This window comes from Sinocyclocheilus anshuiensis, unplaced genomic scaffold, assembly GCF_001515605.1.
Source record: "Sinocyclocheilus anshuiensis isolate Anshui unplaced genomic scaffold, SAMN03320099.WGS_v1.1 scaffold1950, whole genome shotgun sequence".
NCBI lineage: Eukaryota > Metazoa > Chordata > Actinopteri > Cypriniformes > Cyprinidae > Sinocyclocheilus > Sinocyclocheilus anshuiensis.
The window spans coordinates 132,858-142,857 of NW_015544259.1; the positions used below are offsets into that span (position 1 = coordinate 132,858).

At 39.5% G+C, this 10,000-nt stretch overlaps 1 protein-coding gene across 1 annotated transcript in view; it reads left to right on the plus strand.

Annotated features, from left to right (window-relative positions):
• LOC107697997 (protein VPRBP-like) overlaps positions 1-10,000 on the plus strand; it is a 50,527-nt gene that overhangs the window by 29,771 nt on the left and 10,756 nt on the right. Inside the window, exons 13-20 of the mRNA XM_016498900.1 lie at positions 383-507; positions 2,248-3,313; positions 4,129-4,347; positions 5,819-6,017; positions 7,648-7,730; positions 7,823-7,907; positions 9,232-9,465; positions 9,728-9,821. Coding sequence (XP_016354386.1) covers positions 383-507; positions 2,248-3,313; positions 4,129-4,347; positions 5,819-6,017; positions 7,648-7,730; positions 7,823-7,907; positions 9,232-9,465; positions 9,728-9,821 — 2,105 coding nt within the window. The remainder of the gene's footprint in view (positions 1-382; positions 508-2,247; positions 3,314-4,128; positions 4,348-5,818; positions 6,018-7,647; positions 7,731-7,822; positions 7,908-9,231; positions 9,466-9,727; positions 9,822-10,000) is intronic.

A 10,000-nucleotide genomic window follows, 5' to 3' on the forward strand; every position in this document is an offset into this window, starting at 1 on the left:
AATATATATATATAATATATAGTCTTTATTTCTACATTAATTTGAAGATTGAATGTGAAATGCAATGTAAAAGTATATTTAAAAACGGTAATGTTAGGTGGGAATAATCGCTATTAATTTCGGAAAAAAGTGCCATTTAATTAATTTCGATTTATCTAATTAAGATGTCTCAAAGGCTTGTTGTTTGTTTGTTTTCATGCACAGCACTTTTTGTTGGGAACGCTTAATCGTTATAGAACTGATAATGTGAAATTCCGTTATATTGCCCGCCCCATGCTGAAGTATTAATTTCTTGTGATACTTGTGTACGTGATTTGAACCTTTTTTAAAAACATTTAAATCATTACTAAATGCTAATTTTTTTCTGGTGAATGTGTTTTAGGGCTGACACCGTGAGGTACGCTTTGGATATCTTGAGCATTTTGACAGTCATTCCTAAAACGCAGCTGTTGTTGTCTGAGAACGTCGCTGTGCTGGATGAGAATGGCTCCACCATCTCCACTGTTGGTGAGAATCTGCTGTTCTGGTGATAATGCACTTGGAAAAACACATGGGCAGTGTTGCTCCTACTTAAACAAGCCCATCTTCATGCACTTATGTTCTAAAATATATAGCAGGAGTTAGTTTAACCATTAACAGTCTCCCTGAATAGGAACATGTCTAGTTTAATGGCATAGACATTTGAGGGAAACTTTTCACACTGTGCTTAACCCTGGGTCATTTTCTGTTGAAATCCTTCATAACTGAAGCAGTGTTTCACGTCAGTTTGAAAGGGGTTCACACCACTTAACCCTAGGCTATGACTGCGTGCACTAGAGCGGGGCATTTAGAAAGGATTCAGTGTACAAGACCAAACTATGATTGAATTAAATAAATGAGTGCTTTTCTACAGGCTTGTTGTTTCAGAGCTGTTCACAATCAGTGAATACTACACATCTCTATTGATTGCTTATGATGTACTGGTAATGAATTATATATAAGAAATAGCATAAATAATACTGTAATATGTTGTAGATAGTTGTAAGAGTGCATGTTTTATCTCCTTTTTTAGTGAACAGTAAAGCGTAGACATTTCATAATAAGAGTTCTGGTGTATTTTAGGCTGTTTATATTTAAAAGTCCTGTATTATGCATAAAGTCCTTTGGTATTTTGATTACACAAACTGTATCTGGCACTTAATTCAGCACAAACGCTTCTGTCTGTGCCACCCCTTAACATGAAGGAAGGACTAAGATCGTAATTTAAATCATATTTGTTATAGAACTTATCTTCTGCACAATTAGCTGGTTTTTGCCTTTCTTTAAACACATTATCGTATTGGCAAAATCCAGTATCAATTGACCTCTAATTTCGAATGTCTTGATGTAGACTTTGCAGTATCTTCAAAATGTTAATTATTTTACCAAAATAAGAGGTACCATACAAAATGCTTATTTTTTTTATATTTAGTACTGACTTGAATAAGATATTTCACATAAACAATGTTTACATATATTCCACAAGAGAAAATAATAGTTGAATGTATAAAAATGAAGATTTGAACCCTTTCCAACAACGACTGTGTGATTTTGAGATTCATCTTTTCACACTGAGGACAACTGAGGGACTCATATGCAACTATTACAGAAGGTTCAAACACTCACTGATGCTCCAGAAGGAAAAACCATACATTAAGAGACGGGGGTGAAAACTTTTGAACAGAATGAAGATGTATACATTTTCCTTATTTTGCCTAAATAGCATATTTCTTTTCACTAAGTACTGCCCTTCAGAAGCTACAGAAGATACTTACATGTTTCCCAGAAGACAAAATAAGTTCAGTTTACCCCGATCTTTAAATTTTAAAAAGCTTTCACTTCCAGGCTCTTAATGCATTGTTTATTTTTGAACTATTATTTTCTCTTGTGGACTATATGTACACATCTTTCATGCGAAATATCTTATTCAGGTCAGTACTAAATAAAAAATAACATGCGTTTTGTATGATCCTTCTTATTTTGATAAAATAATTAACATTTTGCAGATACTGCAAAGTGTATGTAAAATTGACCACAACTGTACAGTGTATAGTGAATAAAGCATGAGTACTTTCAACTTGAAGTTACCCTGATTTGCAGTTGAATGTGTTCTCCAGTATGTTTAATTAAATGAGTGTTTTTTTTTTTTTTTTTTATGTGAGATGCATGCATTATTTTAAGGTTGTTTGGAAACTATACCCTCGATAAGTGTGTGTTTGCGTTCTGCAGGTATGAGCATAGTGCTGGTCGTCGCAGAGGGTGAAGTATTTGTAAATGACGCAGAAATCCAGAAGTCGGCCCTGCAGGTGATCATAAACTGCGTCTGCGCTCCAGACAAACGCGTCTCTAGCATCGGCAAGTTCATCTCGGGCACCCCGCGTCGCCGTCTGCCGCAGACCCACCGCGCCAGCGAGAGCGTACTGGTCAAGATGTGGAACGTTGTTCAGTCGAACAATGGCATTAAAGTCCTGCTGTCCCTGCTCACCATCAAGATGCCCATCACCGATGCCGATCAGATTCGCGCTCTGGCGTGCAAAGCCCTAGTTGGGTTAGCACGTAGCGCTGCGGTGCGACAGATCATCAGCAAGCTTCCGCTGTTCAGCAGCGGACAGATCCAGCAGCTGATGAAAGAGCCTGTGCTTCAGGACAAGCGCAGCGAGCATGTGCGCTTCTGCAAGTATGCAGCAGAACTCATAGAGCGCGTGTCTGGAAAGCTGCTGCTGATCGGCACAGATGTTTCCCTGGCGCGGCTGCAGCGGGCTAGTGTCGTGGCACAGTCGCGCATTTCGTTTCCCGAGAAGGAGCTTCTGTTGCTTATTCGGAATCATCTTATGTCTAAAGGTCTCACAGACACAGCGACAGCACTGACGAAAGAAGCCGAGCTGCCCATGGGGCTGCATGCTCTGGCTCACGCTAGTGTGCCGCCGTTCACTCCCGTTTCTGTCGCGACGCCTCCTTCTCCTGCCGCTGGCATCCCACGGACTCCTCGGCTCACTAACGGAGTCGCGGCCCGTCTGGGTGGCCACACCCCCCACGCGCTTCCTCATCACCAGCCCCGCCCCTCCACCTCACAGGCTCCGCCCCCTCCACCGCCTGCAGTCTCCCACCACAGTAATGGCTCTCCGCTCATCGGACGCATCGTGTTCTCGCGGGAGCGGCCATCACCGTGTTCAGCTGCGGGAGGGAAGAGGCCAAAAGTGTTGCGGCAGAAATCTGATCATGGTGCTTTCAGCCAGAGTCCGGCCATGAAAAAGCAGCTGGACAGACATCTGCCCTCTCCACCAACTCTAGACAGGTGTGCCTCCCTTCATTCAGACTGTCGTTTCATACCCAAGTTTTTAAGCCCATGTACTGTGAAAGCATGCTATAACTCTTTGAGCTAGAAAGTTCCTCCATGCTGCATAAATGACTCATGAGTTGAGCGAACACATGACTGCCCTTGTTGGTAATCAGCAACTTTGAAAATAGATACTGTTAGTCTTAAACAAAAGGTTCTCCCAAAAATGAAAATCGTCATTGTTTTCTTCGAAACACAATTGAAGACATTTTTAATATTTTTGCATTTTTGTTCCTCCAATGAAAGTCCACACAACCAAAATGTTCACACAACAAAAAGTTATGATCGCATTTTGATCCAGGTCTTCTGAAAAAATAAGATCACTTTACACAAGGAATGGGTTTAATTTAGGCTTTTTTATTATATAATAAACATTGATCAACATGCATGCATAGAGCACATCAAATATGGTAAACAGTTCTTACTTTTTTTTTCCTTTTTTTTTCTGTTGAAACTAACCCATTGCTTTTTCTGTCAGTTGTATGTTACTGAACAGTGACTCTATCCAATAAAATTTGTTGAGCTTGCATAAAAATAATTATTAGATGACACTCTGAAAGTAGGCACTATTATTTCTGAACACTGGAAGCAGTGTGTAAAATCTGTCAAACCATGTGTGGTTACTTGCTTTTGTAGCACTTTCTGCTTTCCATATCCTTCCGAAGAATTCCCACATTTAAAACATGAAGTTTTGGGGGGGTCAATCATGTTTTGGCAGTTGAGTTTGGTGTTAATGTATCATACATAACTGTGTCATGTGTTCTCATTTCCAGTATCATAACCGAGTATTTACGAGAGCAGCACGCCCGCTGCAAGAACCCAGTGACCACATGTCCTCCCTTCAGCCTCTTCACACCGCATCAGTGCCCAGAGTCCAAGCAGAGACGCCAGGCACCCACCAATTTCACTCCTCGCCACACACGCAGGGTCGTCTACCCCAAATACGGTGGGGTTGATGGAGGCTGTTTTGACAGGCATCTCATCTTCAGCAGGTACAGTTACACTAATCACACTGATGCTTTGATCAGATATGAAAATATGAGTCAGTCAGTAGTAGAGAAGTAACGATTACCGATTTGATGATAAATCATCTACAGAGACTCACATTCAGTCTGTGTGCAGTTTCTGTCTGGACTAAATACAGACCGGATTTACACGCCCTGCTGTAAATTGACCGGTTGATGGAAAAACAAGCTTATGTGGATTGTACACATTTAAACAAATTGGATAACTGATTAATAAATGATTATATGCATTTTATCATTGTTACTTAACCCTTTTCTTTATTTAAAGGCTGAAATGTGAGGTTTACCATAATCACACTGATGCTTTGATCAGATATGAAAATATGAGTCAGTCAGTAGTAGAGAAGTAACGATTACCGATTTGATGATAAATCATGATAAAAGTCCCCACGGTTAGTATTACCGTTTCATATTTTAAGTAAAGCTGTAAAGTTCATATATTAAGTAAACCCATTAAAACCGTATTCGATTACCGTGATTTGAACAACTCAGGATTAATAAATACTATCCAGCACAGTTTTGAGTAACAGTCTCGCATGCGCACAGCACGCAGAGTAGTTTTGTTTTGCGTGAAAACATGGCGTAAAGCTGGGAGGTTTAAAAGGGTGCTAAGCGAGTAAAATGAATATTGTTTTCATCTTCGCTCCATGTAATACCTAATAAGGTAGTGTTTTAATCACAATGCTGGTTAACTGGGAAACAGCTGTAATTCTGCTGCTCCATCAGCGCCACCTGCTGTCAGAGAGTGGATCTACAGAGACTCACATTCAGTCTGTGTGCAGTTTCTGTCTGGACTAAATACAGACCGGATTTACACGCCCTGCTGTAAATTGACCGGTTGATGGAAAAACAAGCTTATGTGGATTGTACACATTTAAACAAATTGGATAACTGATTAATAAATGATTATATGCATTTTATCATTGTTACTTAACCCTTTTCTTTATTTAAAGGCTGAAATGTGAGGTTTACCATCTTATGAAACCTTTTCAAAGTTTTATTTGAACATTTCCTACATGTTATTAGATGTCTATTAACTTTTCTAGATGTTATTAACTTTTGTCAGTCATGTTGTCATTTAAAATCCATACATTGATGTGTTTTTTTTTATTTTTTGGTTTGTTTGTTTTAGTCATTTTATTTGTTGTTTGTTGATTTTTAAATATAAAGCTTGGTGAAACGATTGTGTCAGTACCTTTTGAACATTTCCAGCACATTTTAACAATACCAGCACATTTATACAATATCAACAAAAGTGATAATTTTGTTTACTGTAATCGTGATAAGAAATTTTCATACCGTTACATCTCTAGTCAGTAGCCAGCACGGTCCTATCTGTATTGTTTGTTAATGTTGTTGTTATTAATGAGTTCAGCTCTTTTTCGCCATCTTGAGTTTCATCTTGCTAATCGAGTGCTGTTTGTGACCATGTGTGCAGATTTCGGCCCATCTCTGTGTTCAGAGAGGCTGAGGAGGATGAGAGTGGCTTCATGTGTTGTGCGTTCTCCGCGCGAGAGCGTTTCCTGATGTTGGGCACATGCACCGGACAGCTCAAACTCTACAATGTGTTCAGTGGACAGGAGGAAGCCAGCTACAGCTGCCACAGCTCAGCCATCACACACCTGGAGCCCTCCAGAGTAAACACACACACACTCGCTCACTCATGCATCTCGAGTTCTTCAACTTTCTCGGCCCAGGGCTCTAATACAACAACATGCACTGTGCAAAAACTTAAAACTTAAAACAACTTAAAAAGCAACTTAAAAACTTTAGTTCATCTAATGGTTGTTAATGAAAAGTCAGTCTACTGAGTGTTAAAAGATCTGTCAGAGCAACCAAAGATTAATCTTACTTTAAGATTTGTTTATTTTCAAATCCTTCTACATAATATGGGTAGTATTGGCCTCTTTAAACTAAAGGCAAACATTTATGCTGATAGACAAATGTATTGATTTGCAATGAGATGCACATATACAGTACCTCAGCACATGATTCTCAACCATGGTGAGGATCAACAAATGTTAAATCAGTAAAAATATGAACTCTGATCCACATGACCGCTAACTGACAGTGACAACAGCAGCAGCAGCATAAATCAAGCCAGTAAAATTTAAAACAATGATAATATTTTAATAATAATTAACATAAAATGTTTTCAAGCTGCAATGCATGCTGGGAACTTGTGCGATATTGTTCAATGTAAAATTGTTTGTTCAGATGACTCGATTTGAAAAGTTGGGAGAACATTTGGATATGTTGTGAACAAAATACTTGAGTATCTAATGGCGCTTTTCCACTGCATGGTACGGCACGGTACGGCTCGGTACGGTTCACTTTTGGGGGGTTTTCCACTGGGTACAGTACCTGGTACCTGGTACTTTTTTTAGTACCACCTTGGTTGGGGTTCCAAGTGAACCGTACCGTTACCAAAACGTGACGTGTAAACTCTGCTGATCACGGATTGGCCGGAGAGAATCGTCACTACCTGCGTCACTGAACTTGCGACACAAACACAAAAGAACTCCTTTTTTTTAGGAGTCGTGGTAGTAGAGGCGGCGCTACTATAACAACATGTGAATAATCCCGCCCACTCTAAAGCGGTACTGAACTGCAGTGGAAATGCAAACCGTGCTGAGCCGAGTCGTACCACGCAGTGGAAAAGCGCCACAAGTAAGGTAAACAAAACAACTTTTGCTGGCGACATGTTTAGAGTATATTTGTTCAGTTCACACAAAAAATGAAACTGACTTCTACTAAAAATTCTTTGTTCAGGCTACTTTTTTACATTGGTTAGTATAACTTTTTGAAAGTTGGATTTGTTACAGTGTGCTTTAACACCTTTCAAATAGTACCCTGGCTATGATAGATTCTGCCTGTTGTTGCATGTGAGTTTTGAGGTTATATAGTTGGCCTGTAATTGCAGTATACAGGTGCATCTCAATAAATTAGAATGTCGTGGAAAAGTTCATTTATTTCAGTAATTCAACTCAAATTGTTGAACTTTTCCACGACATTCTAATTTATTGAGATGCACCTGTATATTGGTATTTGGTTGGCATGGTCTAGTAAGGCAGAGCTTGATACACTGAACGCTTTGGCAGTTCAAGTGATTCATGCACATCTGATGGTGTTTTTCCTCTTCGTAGGACGTAATTCTGCATAAAAGCTGCTCTGACCCACATCAGCCATTAGTATCAAAGTTTGCAGTTGTAATTGCTGTGTAAATGCGTTTTTACGGTAGATGCTGATATATTGTCTGTGTGTCAGGACGGTTCCCTGTTGTTGACTTCAGCTTCCTGGAGTTATCCTTTGTCTGCGCTGTGGGGTATGAAGTCCGTATTCATCATGAAGTGAGTCAGCATGCTCATAAAAACTAATTGTTAAAAACTTGAAATTATTATTTTTCATTTTTTTTGATCATTGATCCCCCCTTTTTTTCTAGGCATTCATTCCTGGATGATCATTATGTGGAGTTCAGCAAACTCTCTCAGGACAGAGCCATAGGAACAAAAGAACACATCGCACACGCAAGTCACCCTTTTACTCAGTTTTATGTTTGTTTTCCACTGACCTTCCGATTTAGAATATCAGCATATCAATATGCAACCCTCTACATTGCGAGTAAATCACTCGCATATGCGACTAAATCTTCACTCTGGGCGACTAAATGATGTCTAATATTATCCAATGGCTAATCAATTCTCAGATTTTACTTGCCAGTGTGTGAGTTTAAGGCTAAGTGTAAGTTTAGCACAGATATATTTTCACTCACAGAACACTCTGACTGAGCACTTCAGCGTTTGACTCTCCGTCAAGCGATCTGTGATATTTATCATTTCATCTCAATGGAAGCGCAGCGCACCTGTGTTTGTGTATTTGGCGTAACGTAAACTCTAGTGTGAAGGCGCACGACTCGCTGACGCTTTCTCTCACGCGCAAAGTGAGAGAGCGAGCGAGAGAGTCTTACATAACATGCAGAATTGATGCGCTACATGTAAACGATATTCTTTGTTGTATTTTCCTGTCAAAATAACGGAGTTCCTTTGGAATTCTTCAGCTTTTAAGAACTGCCGGTTTCTCCGGTAGTGGGCGGAACTAATGCGCAAAGAAATCTCATTGGCTGGCGCTTACTTATTATCGTCCCTGTTTTGATTTCAGCAAATCAGTTCCAGCGAACACGCACAACCTGATTAATATTCATGAATCCAGAAGCTTGTTAATCCTTGGTGCATTTTATATTGTTCTTAGTAGAATTCGTATATTATTATTATTATTATTATTATTATTATCTTATCAGTATTATTGTTTGTTTTTTCCCATTTTTTTCCCCCATCCCCCCCAATTTTTTGTTTTTTTCCCTGAATGACCAAAAAAAAAAGCACCACCACCAGTCCTAAGTTCAGTTAAAATGACTAATTTGCATTCATACATAGTTACCAAGTTTTAATTGTAATTACTAAACTTCTATTATTAAACAATACTTGATTATCATATTATAATGCTTGACTGCTTGACTGACTGATATTAAGAGTGTACTTTCAGATATTTAAAAAACTGTGCCATTTCACAAACATATATATGTATGTATGTATGTATGTATGTATGTATGTATAGTATAGTATTTCAGTCTGGCGAGTAAACACAAAAATATACTAGCCAATGGCGATTCAATTGCCAAGGTGTCCGTAGAGGGTTGATGTGTTAAATAACATGCAAAATGCAGTTTTTATTATCCTTTTATGATTGTTAACGTTTTGTGGATTCTGCATGGTGGATGTGACTTTATGACCTCAGCTGTGTATAATAATTATTTTCCAGCCTGTTGTCATGCATCTTTGTGTATTTCTGCAGATATATGACATTCAGTCTGGACAGAAACTCCTGACCCTCAATAACCCTGACCTAGCCAACAACTACAAGCGCAACTGTGCCACGTTTAACCCCACGGATGACCTGGTCCTGAATGACGGTGTGATGTGGGACGTCCGCACCGCTCAGGCCATCCATAAGTTTGACAAGTTCAACATGAACATCAGCGGCGTTTTCCATCCCAATGGTTTAGAGGTCATCGTCAACACGGAGATTGTATCCTTTTCTGCTCAGCAAACTACTGGCTGTGGCTTGTTATTTGATGATGATGATGATGATGTTGTTTGTTTTCTGATTCTTCTGTTGTTGTTAATGAGATTTGTTAATTTGGTAATTACTTAATTAACAATAGTTCATTATTTATTGTACAAAAGGGTGCTAGGGTGTTACTGGGATGAAGTGTTAATGAGATGTTTAAAGGGTGAACCTCTTCTTGCTGCATTGTTTCTGAAGCGGTTTGCTTTAACTCACGCTCCAGTGGGATTTGAGGACGTTTCATCTTCTTCACACAGTACCAGCACTAGATCAGTGTCGGATTGTCTTCAACAACAATGGAACTGTCATTTATGGAGGTGAGACACGCACACTCCCTCACTCACTCACTCACTCACTCACTCTCACACACTCACTCTCTCACACACACTCACTCACTCTCTCACACACACTCACTCACTCTCTCACACACACTCACTCACTCTCTCACACACACTCACTCACTCTCTCACACACACTCACTCACTCTCTCACACAC